We start from the raw sequence: 16,765 nt of genomic DNA, 5'->3' as shown, positions 1-16,765 counted from the left end.
ATCTTGCTATTAGATGAGTGTGACATACATCACAAAATATGGATTATATGCACCCACGCAAGCGTATGTTAGCGTTCTCTTGTCGTCTGATGTTGCAAGACTATAAATCTGAACTAATTCGGAAAGAATTAACTTAATCAATGGTTCATATTCACAGTCTGAATAACATACCTCGCGTTCTAGCTTTCATCGAACCAAGCCTTGAGACGGGTTCGACGATTGGTGGTGGCCATAGCCCTATAGCTCATTCAGCATACCTCGCGTTCTAGCTTTCATCGAACCAAGCCTTGAGACGGGTTCGACGATTGGTGGTGGCCATAGCCCTATAGCTCATTCAGCTCCCAACATGTTCAGTAGATCAACTGGCCAAACGTACGTACGGATTTGTACTTAGAGCTCATTCTGGTTTGGGCTCGTTTATTATGTATAAATACGGGCCTTAGCAAAACCGTAGAAACCCGGCCCATTACAGGCCCAATAAACCAATGAAAATATTATTATTTTCGTTTTTCTCCTTTTTCATTTGCCAAACGCCCAGCCGAGGTGTCGCCCTCGCCCTCTCCCTCTCCCTCTCATAACGAAATTATTACGAGAATGAAAAAAATCCCAAAAATTCCGAGTCCACTTCAAATTACAGAGTTTTGCGCGCAAATTTAAAACCCTCGTTGTGTAGATTGCACGTCGACGACTCTGCCTCAGGTAAATTATCTTCTTATTCTCCCTCCCTCTGATTTTTAATGGATTTGTTTGTTTGTTTGCTGAGAAAAGTTGAAATTGATTATAAATAAATAAATAAGTTCTACGTTGTGCAACAATTTTGAGTCGGAAATTTCAATTGGGTTCTGATTTATGTCTTTTTGTCTTTTGGTTCTGTTTGCGTCGACTTCTGCCTCAGTTCTGTCCATGATGATCAGAATATGACTGAATTAAATTGAATTGATACTGAACTAATTCGGATTGTTATATTTTCTCAGCAAAGCATTTGCTATTTCGTAGGCACTGACTTTTTAGATGTTTTTTTTTTGTCTTGAGAAAAGCCAGATGATGAACAGAAAATCAAGTAATTGTGCTATTTGTGAGAGTTCAAATCTCGCTTCTGTCTGTGCTATCTGTGTCAATTACAGGTGTGACATCTGAACTTAATAGTCCTTCAAATTTATTGTTGATATTATGAACTTATTTGAATCGTTGATAATATGAGTTATTCTAACTGTTACAGAATAATTGCATGTTTACATGTCCTTAATCTTATATATGGGTATACTTGTTTTCAGATTAACTGAGTATAACAGTTCTTTAAAGGCACTGAAGAGTCGTCGTGATTCCTTGTATTCAAGATTGACTGAGGCGCTTGTGGCAAAGGTTTGTTTCTGCCTTGGATTGACTTAGGTAGCCTTTTCTATACTCTTGTCCTTGCATTCCAATGGCCTATTTCTGCCAAGTACAAATAGAGTTTTCAGGTACAATCCTGTAAGTTAATTAGAATATAACCATGTTTTCTTACAACATATTAAGTATTGTATTGATGATATTTTTTATTTGGTTCTCATTAAAAAATATTGTTTACCCGGTTAAAGTTTTTGAATGCCTACGGAAATTGACATGATTGAAATTTAAAGTGTTCCATTAAGGTGTCCATTTTGTTCCAAGGGGAGTATAACTTAAAAGAAAATATACTGAGGATGCAAAGATGGGTAATGGACTCTAAAGAATCCTGCTACTTTATTTATACTGATGTTTTATACATTCGTCAGGGTAAGGCCGATGATCAACTAAATTGGAGAGTGCTTCAAAATGAAAATCTTGTGAGGTTAAGGGTGAAGCTCCGCTGTAATAAAGAACAGCTTGTGCAAGGTTGGTTTCCTATTGCCAAATAGAATTTGGGTTGAAATTCATTGATGTTGTTCCTGTAAGACTGATTGAGATGTTTTCAGGCAAGGCTAAGATTGAGAAGACGTCCTATGACCTAAAAGTAAAATCTGGGGTACTTGAATCAGCCCTTGCTGTGGTACGACAATTTTTAGAAATATCTTTGTATTTGATTCTATAGAAATCTTTAAGATATCATGGACTTCTAAATTTTCCTATTTGCAGTTGGAAAAAAATCGTGCAGAACAACTGGAGAAGTTCTATCCCAACTTTATATGCACTCAGAACTTAGGGCATGTAAGGCATATTTATACACTCCTTTAATTTAGATACTTCTTTCGTGCATTATTAATTAAAGGAAGTTAGTATAGCTTTATTGTCTCAGAAGATGTGACGATAGTTATGTTTTTACTTTACCCTGCATTCTTCTTATCCTTCTCTTCTAGACATTTTTCTTATTTGAACAAAAGGTTTGATGCTTGATTCGTTCTCTGAATTGCAGATGGCAATTACCTCTGAACGCCTTCATAAACAGTCAGTGGTTATAAAACAAATATGCAAATTGTTTCCCCAACGTCGGGTAAGCTCTTCAAAAGTAGATGTATGTTGATTTATGTGCATGAAATTTGGCTTATAAGTTGAGTTGAGTATTAATAGAAACATCCTACACATGCTCTGCATGTGTGATGAGAAGTTATAGGAAGTTAAAGGGTAGGAGGGAGAAGAAGCTGGGTGGGTTAAAAGTGGGATAAATGATAGTTATGGTAAGACCCTTAGCTTTAAATTTAATTATGAAAAAATGATATTTTATCCCCTTTGGTTGACAAAGAGAATTCTCTTAGATAATAGTATAGATGAACTCAATGGTTTGATTATATTTGATTGATAATCCTTGATGACTATGTTACATGAAGCTATTGACTGACTTATATAAGTAGAATGAAAGCTTTACCTATTTTGTTTTCCAAAAGAAACAGCATCACTGTGGTTTTGCTCTGGGTTGTTAATAATTCGTAGCATTTGATATTCCTCTATATAATTATTGGGGTTTGAGGAGCTTAAATCCAAGCTTTTTTATGTTCATTCTTTCTTTTAGGTGACTGTTGATGCAAAGAGGAAAGATGCATCTGGTGGTCAATATGATCAAATTTGCAATGCATGCTTGCCAAGAGGGCTGGATCCACACTCAGTTCCATCAGAAGAGCTTGCTGCTTCTTTGGGGTAATCTCTCTTCAAAGTTGTAAAAAACTAATATTCTTGTAAGCAGAAAGCTATTTGGTACTGAATTATGTTATCTTACTGATTCACCATGAACTTGCTGAGAATTATTGCTTTTTCCTCTTGAGATTATGTTTTTTCAGTTAAATCCGGTGCAGTTGAATCATGTTAGCAATGGTGATTTGCACTTTCACTGATAACTGATCCCTATTATTGGAGAACAGATACATGGTTCAACTCCTGAATCTTGTCGTTCAGAACTTAGCTGCTCCAGCACTTCATAACTCTGGTTTTGCAGTAAGCACTGTTCACCCTCCATGTGATGGCTTAAAGATTCCCTTGAAAACAATGGTCATTCCTCACCATTAAGATTTACTATTTGCGAACTCTTTAGGGGTTTGAAAGTACTAATGATGATTATATTAAAATGTTCTGGAAGTATTAGTGAAAATAGATGTTTACGGTCTCCGAAAGTTTCCCAATGTTTTAATATATATATAATGGAAATTATTCTTATTTTGATTTGTCAAATAAAATTGCTCGTATTGTTAGCTTATGACATGTGTTTTTATTTTTATTTATTTTGGGAAGACATTTGGTTCGGAAGAAAAGCATACCTTCATTTGAAACCTCTTTCTGTGAAAGCATTCTATTTTTATTTTGAAGTTGTGCTTTTCTTCTAGAGAGACATTTGAAGCTTCATATGAGGCTTTTGATGTTGTATTTTGGATTATTTTTAGCTATATTTCGTCTTAAATTGGGATGCCTTACTTCAGGGTTCCTGCTCTCGGATATGGCAAAGAGATTCTTATTGGGATGCGTGCCCTTCTTCTAGGAGGTACGTTGGCTGGAGATAATTTTTGGACATGGGAGAGGATTTCTCCTCCTGGTGACTGAGATAATTTATTTTATTGCAGCAATGAATATCCTCTCTTTATACCACGGCAAAATTATTGCTCCACTAGTGGTGAAAATTCATGGTCTGATAGAAGCTCAAGTAATTTTGGTGTTGCTTCAATAGATTCCGAGAGGAAACCCCATCTGGATTCTTCTGGAAGTAGTAGCTTTAATTATACTTCTGCTTCTCAACACTCTGTCGAAACACACAAAGATTTGCAGAGAGGGATTTCACTCCTCAAGAAAAGTGTGGCATGCATTACAGCATACTGTTATAACTCACTTTGTTTAGATGTCCCTTCTGAGGCATCTACCTTTGAAGCATTTGCAAAATTGTTGGCTACATTATCTTCGTCCAAGGAAGTTCATTCTGTTTTCTCTTTGAAAATGGCTTGTTCAAGGTACATTGTCCTGCATCTCCTTTCTTTGTCAATTATGTTCTGTGTGCTTTCATTTTTGTTCTATTGTGCATAAACAGAAATAATAAAATAATAACTGTTATCTGGTTTTAACAATGTTTGGACAAACATTAAGTCCTGAACTTCTGAGAGAGTATCTTCTTGCAAAGTAGATCATTGTGACTTTTGTAACATCTGAATTAGAATGTTAAGTGCTCCTTGTTTGGGTTGTTGACTGGGTCAGTGCTTCATCTGCTGTAACAAAGCTTGAACTACTTACAGGCTATGCATAGGTTGTATGGGACACCCTTAATTAGATAATGAAGCTGGTGCTGCGTGGGATGTTTTTACTGTCCCAAGGCGTTGGCATCGCAATTGGAAGGCGATTACAAACCTTAAAATTGAAAATGCATTATTTCATGGAATTACAAGAATTATCTATGTCATTGGTTTTTAATCTCTGTCACCTTCACGCCCCCTTCTATGGTCATAAAAGATCCTAACTTCTCTAATAACTTTCGCACAATTAGAGGGAGTACAAAATTAAGATATCTACTAAATTTCCAAAGCTCTCTCTTGTCAAACAGAACACACCTTTATAATTTGTTGGTAATACACTTTTAAGCCTTTCATTTATTTGCATGATCATTCTTGAGGAATTTCTTCTGTAGTTGGAAGGTTCAATTCCTTTAGCCTGGATCACGAACAAAATATGATCATTGCAGAATTTTGAGATGGACTTATGGGACAGTGTGCTGATGCCATGTAGGGTTAGTGAATGTAGCATAAGGTTTGGTATTTTCTTAGACTTCTCTAGCAAAGGTTACTCAATTGTATTGTTTTAATCTCTATATTTGTCTCTTTTTTTAATGTTGAGAACAGAAAATGGATATAAAGTTGTGTGTGCTGGGTTTTGCAAGAATTATTTTTGGACTTATGGCTGTTTATGCTTGAAATCTGAACTGTAATAACCTCGTTTGCCTGTATACTATAGATATTGAAATCTTTGCATCTTTTTACCTGGACTGGAAATGGTCTTCTTAATACTCAGTTGCTTGTTAAAGCACTCTACTTTAGTGGCATGCTATGGATGGTAGATAAACATTCATTGGAATTTCCCTTTTAACTTTCAGGTCATGTAAGCAAGTTCAACAATTGAACAAATCTGTTTGGAATGTGAATTCTGCCATATCGTCAACCACTCTACTGGATAGCGCACATGCCATGACAATGACGGTAAATGTTCGGGCTTTAATTCTGTTTTGTTAGGACATTTGGGTTTTTAGCTAGTCTACTTTTGTGCCTCAATCAACAATGTTATTGGTTTTGCCCTTCATTGGCCTATAATTGCTTTTGTAGGAGTGGTCCTATCTCATAGCGCAGTTTTGTGTGCTTCTGCCTTTTTGAGTTAGGAGCTGGTTGATATTATTGTTTACATCTTTTCACATACATAGGAATAAGAAATAATTCGGTAACTGTTAAATTGGTATGCCACTGTTCTTTGCATGCATGAAGACTTTACTTAATTGTCATACGTTTTCTTTTGCCTTGCAGAAAAATTTGTATGAATATAACCTACCTACTTATGCCACCAGCTCTCTTTGTTCCACTGAGTTGTCTGATTCTGGGAAGAATGAATCCCTTGTAGAAGGATGGGATCTTGTAGAACATCCAACTTTTCCTCCTCCACCATCACAATCTGAGGATATTGAGCATTGGACTCGAGCCATGTTCATCGATGCTAAAAGAAAATGATTTGGCGCTACAACTGTCTTTCTGCTTATTTGTAAGTCACCATTTGAATAGTTTTCTCTTCACAATTCAAGCTTGCAACTCTGAATAGTCTCTGTAATTTGTCTATCATCGTTATAGATACCTTTTTGAGTATTCTTGCACCTTTTGTTTGCTCTTGTGGCTACCAACTAGAGCTTTCTTGAACTTTTTCTGTTTTCTCCGTTTTTTGCTGGACAGGTAAGTCAAAGTAGACACGAAAGTTCAAACAAAACGTAAGACCGCATTGACCATGGAGGGCTCTGTAACATATTCTTCAAGTGTTTGGAATTGACTTTGTTAGCTTGTAAATAGAAATGCTCTAATGGTTCTGTCTATACATGTAAATAAAATAGAACTGAGGGATTTTTCTGTTATAATTTTAACTCTAGTTACCTTTAACCGTAAGATTCGTTATGCTAGATCCTTGAATTTAATCAAGACACTTCAATTGCCAGCTTTGCAGTCCATTGGATTAGGGAATGTATAATATAGGGTATCGTTTAGGGTTCGTTTACGGCTATGAAATTACACATCAGAGAATGATCTTCAAAAATAAATGTTTTTTTCCTTTTCTTTTTTTTTTTTCTCAAAAAACTGCATTAGTATGAGATATGATGAGAGTGTGGGGTTATATTTTTGTCTTTTCTAAATATTATTGGACCATAAAATGTGTACGAAATACAAGAAAATTAGCCTAAACAGTTCTGGCACAGAAACTTCCTCCTATAAAGAGAGTACGAAGTTAAACAGCACTTTTCATGGTTGGCACGACGCGAAGCAGCTTCTTTCACTTTTTCCTCTTCTTTGGGGGCTGAAGGGCCTCTTCCTCATCCTCTTCTTCATCCTCTGGTTCATCCTCTTCCACAATTGCTTCCTCCTCCTTGTCCTCACCTTCATCATCATCATTCTCCTCCTCGTCCTCATCATCTTCATTGTCTTGATCTCCATCATCATCGCCGTCGTCGTCGTCGTCACGGTTGTTGCCATCTTCTTCTTCTTCCTCTTCACCATCTTCGCCTACTCCAGTGGCATCTCCTCCAGACTCGGCTTTGGAGTTGTTGCTTTTGCCATTAGGATTGTTCCCACTGCCTCCCCCGTCATCAGACGATAGCTCCTCTTCGGTCTCTCCTAATCCACCATCGTTATTCTTCTCTTCATCTCCATCTTCGTCAGCATCCACTGCTTTGTAGTTGGAATGTTCACTCTCATTGTCTCCTTCACTTTTTGGTCCACAAGCTGTACAGGGCGCAAAAGGATCCTGAAACCACGGGATAAACGCAACTCAAAAGTGGAAGTCAAATAAATTTAACAAAGAAATATGCAAAACAAGAAGGTTTAAGGTTAGACATCCAATAATGAACGGACCAAAGGAATTCTTAAATTAATGTGATTAAAATTCACCAAGTCTAATCAATTTGTAACAGAAATGACAACATTTAAAAATGTATGACCTTGAATGCAATGGATGTTGACTGCTGAGTAGCTCAAACGGTGTGTAATTTTTTGTTTCGGTTTGAGGTGTGAACCAGACCGAATCGGAGCTCACCCAAACATGTAACGGGGTTTACATTCCTACGTACGTGTCTCGCTCACGAGTCATCAAGTGAGAAAAGAGACAGACATATGGGGGTATAAACTGTCACAGGTAAATTTTGTAGGTCTATAATAAAGAGAGACAAACACATGAAACATACACCTTACTGCATGTAAATTTTAAAAGAAGTAAAACCAAAAAAGGTTTCCATAAATCTGAAGGTGAATCTCCAAGTCTTTCCTACTTGTTTTTTTTTTTTTTTCCCTTTTTGGGGAAAACTCATCCCAAATGGGGAAGTAAATTATCGTCTCCACTTTTTGGAAGAGCCTTTAATACTAGAATGTCAAATGCCATCATCTGTCACAGGGTGCGTAGGTACACACCACCACCAGGCTACCATGGGGGTGTAGCTTATAAATTGGACCATAATGTAAGTCCAAAAATATATCCAGAAACCATGAATGATGTGTGACAAGATTTTCATAAAATTCTAAACCAAAACTGACATGACAGGGTACTAAGAAAATATCTTAATTATTTACAAGAAATTAGATTTTTCTTTATTTTAGTTTTATTTGTACGAAGACCGTTGACTTCCATAACAAACAAAAACGACACAGAATATCCTTTCATCATATGCCTTCCTCGCATATAATAAACAATAAATAAAAATCCCCGGAACCGATTAAAAATATTCTCCAAGAAAAACCAAAAAGCATGTAAATAGATATTTTCAAGGATCAGCTGAGCACAGAAAAAAACAAGAAGATATTTTAAGAACATTAATAATTAAATTATTCGTAAAAAATTAAAGAAAAAAAGAAAGAAAATGAACTCACTTGAGCGGCCAAAGAAAGCAAGGCTGACGTTAGCAGAGTAGCAAGAGCCTCCCAGGCGCACGATAGCAACGAGACCTGGCCAACCGTAACCTCGCCACCACCACCACTCCTTTTCGTCTCCATTTGTACGGACTCGACGACGTGCGCAAAGCCCTGTCAAGTCGACAACAATTCAGATGGACCGTCAGATCTGTTCCCCTACTTGGCCCCACCGTTAGATCTGGCAACTAAATTAATTAAGCACTAGACAAAACATTTTAAATAAAATAAAATGTAACTAAAACCGGTCGTCGGAGTTTTTTTTCCGAGAAAACTATGAAGGAGAGCGAAAACGACGACGTCGAAGAGAAAATTGAAAACCGTTGAAACGAAGCAGTGTGAGAAAATGGGCTAAGTGAAGGAAGAAGAAAATTAGGTAAGAGGAAGAGAGCGAGGACCTGAAAGAGATGAGCTTGAAACAAAGCAGAGAGAGAGATCTGAGAATTTGTGAAGCTTCTTCGTCTGGTGGTTTAGTGTGGTGAGAGTGTGTTTCTGTGTTTGTGCTCTAAAGCGTCAGTGAGCTTTGCGTTGGAATGACTTTCGTTTTCAGCCGTTGGATTGTGATCCTGCACAGAAAGAACCTTTCCTTCTGTGTCTGTGTGCGTGAGAGAGAGAGAGAGAGAGGAGAGAGAGAGAGACTGGCCGTAAAGTTGGAAATCAATGTAGTAGGGCCAATAGGGAAGCATGGGCAGTGATTCAAAACTAAATTACCAACCAGTCCTGTGGGAAGAAAATAACTCTTTCTTTTCTTATTACACGTGACGAACGAAAGAGATAGACACGTAATATATCTTTTGTTATACAATATATACAAATTACTTCTTATGAGTAATACGTCGGTATGATGATGTGAAATAGTCATTTTTTACAATTTCTATTCTAAATTAATATTTATTATTTTAATATTATTTTACGGAGTGCATAACAACAATTTAAGAGTACGAATTAACATTTCTCGTAGTTATTTTTCACAGTGGTCCCGTCCATACCAAAATAATGGTGACAAATATTTACGAGACCTAATATATGACATGCCTGTCATGATCTTAATTAGTTGGAGGGCCCAATCAGCTCATTTCACTTTAAGTGATGCTGCAGCATAATACCTGTGATTTTGTTCACAACTTTATTTATTATTGTCATTTTAATTTGTTTTTTATTTTTCCGCTTAAGAATTGCTGGCTTCTTCTACACTCAAATCTCAAATCTCAAATCTCAAACAACTTTGTTGGAGCACCAGAAAAAGCAGAAAAGAAGAATATCATAATCTCGGCATATCAATGAAAGAGAGAATATCATAATCTCAGCATTTGTCCGCACTAATTTTTTTACAGTTTTAGAGACAGCAATGCTTTATCTTTATGTGAACAGGCACTTGAAAAGTGATCAAATTCCATTGATATTTTTTCCCAAAGACTTTGACCCTTTTATTCATTCTATCTTCAATCTTCCCACCACCTTAAGGCATATGTCCCTTCCTCCTGCAATTTACCCAACCCAAAAAATAAAAAATAAAAACTCAAAGTACATAATAATATATGAACCAATCAACCCTCCAGCTTGGGTTTGATTTGTATCACTTCAGTTGCCCCAATTCTACCAACAAAATTCCTCAGAAGTTCGAATTCTCCATCTTCGTTGATTAAAAAGAAGTGTATGTTACGAGTTATATTGCATTATATCCCATGACTAGGTTTTGTGCTTTCCTCTCACATAACATTGCAAAGAGGGAAATGTGAGAATGGCACCTAAAATTTAACAAAATAAATACTTTTTTTTAATTATTCAACAATTTTCGTTCATGAAATTTGAATCGGTGACTTTCTAAATAAATAGAAATGGAGACGGCTTGTACTAGAACAAATGATCATTTGAAACAAGATAAATTATCTTTAATTTAGATATTTTATGAATATATATATATATGGGGGAAAAATAAAGAGGGATTTACCTAGAATTATGCAGATGGACATTCTTAGTACAAGCCCGAATAAGTAATTGGGCTAAGCAAAGCCCAGGTGGGAACCAAAGACCATACTAGAAAATTATATGTCAAAGCTTGAATGCTGAATTAATTAATTAATTATCTTTTGTTTATGTACTTTGCAGTATAATTATTAACAATATTGTTGCTGCCCAGCTTTTTTTCATGGTTGGCTAAACAAGATTATGTAATCTACATTTAGTTTTAAGATTAAAAATCAGAAAGGAATCACAAGCACAGCATGGTCAGGATGGCCGAGTGGTCTAAGGCGCCAGACTCAAGTTCTGGTCCTCTAACGAGGGCGTGGGTTCAAATCCCACTTCTGACAATTCATGTATTCTATTTTTTTTATTTCTTGTACTTTTGACAGAAAGAAAAGAAAAGAAAGTTCCTTCTTATGGAAAATACCAATTTCTCAAAAATGCAAAACCAAAAAAATTTCTGAATCATAAACAGCAGACCAGATGAAGCTCAATCATAATGGAGGAAGAAGAACATGTATAAACAAACAGATGCATGCTAGTAGGGAGCTGAACTTGTGCGCCGGAGTTGGTATTTAGGCATGGAAGTAGGGTTTGAAGCTAAGATCATCTCCACCTCCTGCAACAACAAAAAAGAAAAAACACCAAGAAACAATCATTTTCCATCCAATCTTTCTTGCATTCTTCACATGAAGATAATGACCAAACTTACAATAGTTCTCTTAATATGTCACATTGCAAGTAAATAGCTAGCTGGTGGCTCTGATAATTCTAAATGCATGATTCAAATGAATGCTGAGAAGAATTTGGTACCTTTTGCTTTTTGAGCCAGCTATTCACTTTTCCCAACTGGAATACTTCATGCTCCAACTCATTGGTATAAGCCTAAAACACGAAACAAAGAAGTCTCATAAGTTGCAAGTTTATATTAAACAGAAATCTTGCTTAAGATCCAAGAATTGTATTTGAACTTCAATTTTTTATGACCTGCTTCCTTGCCCTTGACCTGGCAGCTGATTCACGGTTCTTGATCATCCTCTTCTGTCTCCTCTCTATAGTTCTCTCCTTCATTTCATCCGAAAAATGGCGCTTCCTCACAGCGGTTGCCCGAGACTCGCAAGAGGAAGCTGAAATTGCTGGCATTGGCATTGACATGCCAACTTGGTTCTCTGAGTAATCAAAATTCACAGCTGAGTTCTCATATACTGACTCACGAACCTTCAAATTTGAATCCAGCATTGTCATCTGCTGCTGAACAGCAGCCATTTGAAATTGAAGCCAATCTGTCTGCTGTGATACAACTGTTGGATCAATTCCCATGATTGGCTGAGCAGCATTCATGAGACTAGGTTGGTTCCCTATGTTAATGACACCGGCACGAACTAAAAAATGTTCGGGAGTAGCTGGAGTCTCCCCGATAGTACTCAACCGTTGCTGCAACGATTCGTTGGCCACCACGGTGTTGACATGTTCATGATGAGCTATTTCCTTCCACACCTCATCCGCAGTCTTCCTACTCAATGCTCCATTCAAGTTGAAATTCCCAAGAAAAAATGAAGCCGGCAATGAGGAGGAGGAAGGGTTTTGTAGCTGCTGGCCCTCTTCAACTGATATCACATTTTTAAGCAACGCATCAAAATGCATGCCATTCAAAGGCTTGCTGTTAATATTTCCCAGGTGGCTCTGGGCCTCATCCAAATTAGAGAGATTGTAAGACTCCTGCCTAGCCAAAGGAGGAAACTGTGGCCTCTCACCTCCATTTCCAGACTCCAAAGTCCTGTCCTCCATAACCCCTTACACTAAATTTATCGAAATTATCGGAAAGCTTCTAAAAAGAAAAGTTCCCAACAATTTGTTCACAATGAAGAAAGCTATCAGAAGTGCAAGCAAAACCAAGAAGCAGCATGATCAGATTTTAAGTCAATAGATTGTCACTCACTAAACCCAGTAGAGAAAATTATATAAAAACTTATGTAAATCAAAATTTTGAAAAGGACAGTAAAATTTTATAAAGAAGAAAAGCCATCATCACGTTGTGCAATGTGGAGAATGGAAAGGTTGGTGAAGACTGGAGAGTGAGGAAGTAGTGAGAGAGTCCATAAACAAGATTTTGAGGAGCGAAATGTGAGCCGCCAGAAATGATCTGGCTGAAGCTGATTTGTTGTAGAGGATCCTATTTTCAGTGAGAAGAGATTGTAACAGAGTTGCTCATCTCAACAGCCAAACCAGATTTTCATGCTACATTTTTGGGATAGAGACACCCAACCATTCCACTCTTCTCTCTCTCTCTCTCTCTCTCTCTCTCTCTCTCTTGATTTCTACTGGATTTTCTCTTTGTTGAGTGAGAATTTTAGTGCGGCCAGTTGGTACATGACCGTTATGACAGTTAGTTCTTCTAGAAGACCTTGACAGTTATTGGACTCAGCCACACCATATACAAGGCCCCAAGGTGAAAAGATGGGCTTTCTTTGAGTTTCTTGTTGAGATTTTTAAATCCACCACCAATGAATTGGGTTTTCAGATTTATGTCAATTGGTTTAGCCCAAAGTAGTTCATTCATGTTGTTATTAATTTTTGTTAGTACAGTCGATAGTCTAAACTATAAAAGAAGGAGGGATGTTTATCACACATTATTAAGGTGCTATGAGAATTTAAACCAAGTCTACCACTTAACGCCATTTTCCACCACATTAGACTCCTTTAGCGATATTTGATAAGTTGATAACCGTTAAAAATTGAAAAGCAAGAGACAATGACTAAAGTTACATTACGTGCATTTATTTTATACCCACAAAACAAAAACAAGAAACAAAAAAAACAAAAACAAAAAAAAAAAAAAAAATGGAAAAGTAAATCAAGTTATCCCATCAGTCAAGAATGTATGTCTTTTCCTTTTGCCAACATGGTATTGACAATTTCACCACTCAAAATTTTCTTTTCTTCTTTTTCTTTTTATCTTACTAAAAGCTTTTTTAAGGACATAAAAATACAAAATCACAATAAAAGCTAAAACCAACAAGGGATATAAAGAAAGGGTCCTCCTCAGCTATGGGAAATAAATTAAATAAATACAATAGTATTCTGAGTGTGATAATTTTCCATGAGTGGTGGTTGTCCATAACTTTATAAGAGAACACTTTACTTGATTTGTTTTTACCTTGGCTTGTCCTTTTGAGCCCAGGATTGCTCCAAGAAAGAAAAAAAGAGATTATCCTCAAACCCATGAAAGCTTATACATTCAACCCAAACAAGAAAAAAGAAAAACAGAATCTACTTTCTCATGCTCGGCTCAAAAAGGACTTCCTCTTGCACCACCAAAACAAGCATAATATTGGACAGAAGAACAAACATGTATGGTGGTTGTTGTTGGAACACCTTCTTTGTTTACCCATATGCCTTCTATATTCTTAAATAGTTGCACCAAGTATTAAGATCACGCATATTACTTGAACCCAAAAAAAAAAAAAAACCTTTGGTGTGAATCATTTTTGGGGTTTGAATATAACAAAGATCTCTGCAGAAAAAGCAGACCAAAAAAAAAATGAATGAATGAATGAGTGGGAGGGGATCAAAATGGCAAGTGCTAAAATTATTGCGGCATTGGGAACCCTACTTATTGATTAAGTGAATGACGTCCGCGTGTTCAAGTATGCCATGACAAGAAAAAGAGAAAGAAATGTTGATAAAAAAGGCGGCTTGGTTTAAAGCAACACTGGGATCTCGTGTCAATTTTATAAGGAGTCATCAATTGGTATATAAAGAATTACATCATACACACTAACGTTGATGTCGTATGATAAAATTTTATATCCGTTTAATAATCCGGATAGTTAAGTTTTGAGAAAATATCGACCTGTTTGGTATAAGCGTAAGTTCGTGACAGCAAAAAAGAAGCTTTTTTTTTTAAAGTGGGAAAGTTGCAATCACATACATCAATTATTTCCTATGATTTCCCATATACGAATAGAATTTGAGTATTTGACAATCACCATGCTAATGGAGAATATTTGAAGCCGTATAATGGTGGTAAGATAAATGGTTGGTGTTTTCGAAATGCTTTTCTTTTTTGACTATTTTTCAATGATCCCTTCGTGTGGAGGATCAGTTCACATAACATGGGACTAGCTTGGTCACTAGAATCTCATCTGAGGACTAACCCACTTTGATAGTTAGGCCATATTCGGCTGCACTTGGCGTGTACTTTTGTGCCATCTTTTGCAAATACATACATTATTATAAAAAGGAATGTGAACAAAGAAACTTGTTTCTTTTTATGGAAGCTTCAAATTCATATTGCTTTGACCTCAACAAATGCGTAATGAATTGCATAGGTTACATTGCTTAAGCACCATCAATTACACGATTCTCTTCCCCTATTTGGAGTGATTTGTTGAATGTATAGTATTGCACCATATAAGATCTTGAGTCTAATCATCCTATACAATTACATGTATTACGATTTATTTCAAAACTTTATACTTTAATTTATAGAAACGGGAATTCGAAATCAAGTGAAAGGAAGACATGCACACTATTCTGGCCAACCAACGTAACTCACGCATTTGAAATTTGTTTATATTTAAGTTCACTTTAAATTTTATTTAGTCTTAGCAAGTAAGATATTGACAAGTCACATACCACATCATATCATTTAGTGATTCGAATTTGAGAAGAAGAGTTGTAAGGAAGAGAAGAAAACATAAAGTATAAAGGGGGAAAAAAGAGAGGGAAGGCGTGGGCGGGGGGAGAGACCAAAGTCCCAAAAAAAATGCCTTTTAGTAAATGATTTTTCTTAAAGTTATCTCACGCTGGAGATGGGTTCGGTATAAGCACTAGAAAAATCACTTTAGATTTTCATTAGTGATGGGAGTTGGGAAGCAGATGCCATTAGCTCATGAAAACAAATTATTTATAAATAGAAAGAAAAGATAAAAAAAAGCTTGAAAAGAAATCAAGGTCCCATCATCCCTAAGCATTATAAATAAAGCAAAAGTGAGGGAGCCCTAATTTTATTCAGATTAATCTGACCCTTATGGATGATGCATGGCTGTCTTTCGTTTTTGAAATGAATTTATATACCCCAAAGCACATGCGTGCTAGCACAAAACTGACCAATTTGTTTTATTTCTTTAGTTACTTAATTCATTTGTTTATAATATGTGATGGCAACAGCTGATATCGTTTTAGTAGATATTAGATTCTGATTAGATTAGAAAAGAGAAAAAATCTCTTTATGTAATCAAATACATGATATATATATATATATTAATTTTTTAATTTTTTAATTTTTTAATATAAACAATATTAGAGGAAAACGAAATCAAATATAGAATCTACATTGCATAGATAAATATTCTTAATCACTGAATTACAATTTCTTATAAGTTATTTATATTATTTTGTTTAAAGTATCCATGTTGTTATATGACCCTTAATCTAACGGTATTTCTCTTTCTAATATTAAACAAAGTCTCGAATTTAAAACCTAACAACTTTACGAACCTTAAACCTTAAAGTAGTATAAATAATAATAAATTTCTATTTGGTGTAAAGCAACCTAATTAATTGATTACTTTTTTCAATGTTAATTACTTGATTAGTTGTGGTAAGTAAATATCATACCTCAATAATTGGTGATCACCCTGGTGGCGATCATGGCCAAACATGAAGCATAATCTATTATATGTAATTTAGAAGGCCACTTGGCCATATGTTTTATATTTTTGTCGTTTTTTCTAGGATTTGTTTGTTTTTTTTCTTGCTTTTTCTTGCACTGTGTGTGTGCTTGGTTGACGCAGCATTTCTTTGTCTTACATGGTATCCACAGTGGCAGTGCACCATTATGCTCTACCAGAACCGAAAGAAAATAGAATATGACAGCCAATATTGCAACACATTAGTAATGCTATCTGGTACGATTTATCTTTTCACCGTGAATTTAGAGTAATTTTTAAGTATGATAATCACGTGGTCACATGATGTTATTAAATTTTGTCATTCACTTAAAGTTTAATATGTGAATTAGTAATATCATGTAACGGCGTGATCGTTATGCCATAAAATTTTTTATAAAGTCTAAACTTCATATTTATATAAAATTTAATACGATCAGTTATGTAGATTTGAAATCTTTACCCTCATAAAATAGTCTAATATAATAGCATTTCTAACATGTTGGATGATATTCACTTTGAATTCTCACAATTGTTAAATTGTATGTGATCAAATGCAAT

At 35.8% G+C, this 16,765-nt stretch overlaps 3 protein-coding genes and 1 non-coding gene across 6 annotated transcripts; 2 read left to right on the top strand and 2 right to left on the bottom strand.

Moving 5' to 3' along the window:
- Nucleotides 1-506: 506 nt before the first annotated feature.
- LOC117626945 lies at nucleotides 507-6,609 on the top strand. 2 transcript variants are annotated; one of them, XM_034358792.1, is made up of 14 exons: nucleotides 507-699; nucleotides 1,038-1,124; nucleotides 1,275-1,362; nucleotides 1,755-1,854; nucleotides 1,935-2,008; nucleotides 2,095-2,166; nucleotides 2,372-2,449; nucleotides 2,966-3,090; nucleotides 3,312-3,384; nucleotides 3,864-3,925; nucleotides 4,005-4,385; nucleotides 5,516-5,618; nucleotides 5,937-6,168; nucleotides 6,354-6,609. In XM_034358792.1, the coding sequence occupies exons 2-13, from the start codon at nucleotides 1,042-1,044 to the stop codon at nucleotides 6,135-6,137; spliced, it is 1,440 nt and encodes a 479-aa protein (XP_034214683.1). In that variant the 5' UTR covers nucleotides 507-699; nucleotides 1,038-1,041; the 3' UTR covers nucleotides 6,138-6,168; nucleotides 6,354-6,609. The 2 variants fall into 2 exon arrangements, with proteins under 2 accessions (XP_034214683.1, XP_034214675.1); XM_034358784.1 differs by having other exon boundaries at nucleotides 528-699; nucleotides 1,042-1,124.
- Nucleotides 6,610-6,776: 167 nt separating this feature from the next.
- Nucleotides 6,777-9,265, bottom strand: LOC117626961 (prostatic spermine-binding protein-like). Of its 2 annotated transcripts, none has more exons than XM_034358804.1 (3): nucleotides 8,966-9,265; nucleotides 8,529-8,681; nucleotides 6,777-7,413 (listed from the first exon to the last, which is right to left on the bottom strand). In XM_034358804.1, exons 2-3 carry the CDS (start codon nucleotides 8,649-8,651, stop codon nucleotides 6,943-6,945), a joined length of 594 nt encoding a protein of 197 aa, XP_034214695.1. In that variant the 5' UTR covers nucleotides 8,652-8,681; nucleotides 8,966-9,265; the 3' UTR covers nucleotides 6,777-6,942. The 2 variants fall into 2 exon arrangements, with proteins under 2 accessions (XP_034214695.1, XP_034214694.1); XM_034358803.1 differs by having other exon boundaries at nucleotides 8,529-8,748; nucleotides 8,966-9,252.
- Nucleotides 9,266-10,795: 1,530 nt separating this feature from the next.
- Nucleotides 10,796-10,879, top strand: TRNAL-CAA. Its single transcript has one exon. It is a non-coding gene; the product is annotated as a tRNA-Leu (tRNA).
- A 191-nt stretch (nucleotides 10,880-11,070) lies between these two features.
- Nucleotides 11,071-12,320, bottom strand: LOC117619522 (ABSCISIC ACID-INSENSITIVE 5-like protein 2). Its single transcript, XM_034349504.1, has 3 exons — nucleotides 11,520-12,320; nucleotides 11,346-11,417; nucleotides 11,071-11,151 (listed from the first exon to the last, which is right to left on the bottom strand). The coding sequence occupies exons 1-3, from the start codon at nucleotides 12,318-12,320 to the stop codon at nucleotides 11,071-11,073; spliced, it is 954 nt and encodes a 317-aa protein (XP_034205395.1).
- Between the last annotated feature and the right edge of the window lie 4,445 nt (nucleotides 12,321-16,765).

Source organism: Prunus dulcis, chromosome 1 (genome assembly GCF_902201215.1).
Source record: "Prunus dulcis chromosome 1, ALMONDv2, whole genome shotgun sequence".
Classification (NCBI taxonomy): domain Eukaryota; kingdom Viridiplantae; phylum Streptophyta; class Magnoliopsida; order Rosales; family Rosaceae; genus Prunus; species Prunus dulcis.
Note: the sequence above shows the minus strand (reverse complement) of the source record. Positions and strands in the feature narration are given on the sequence as shown.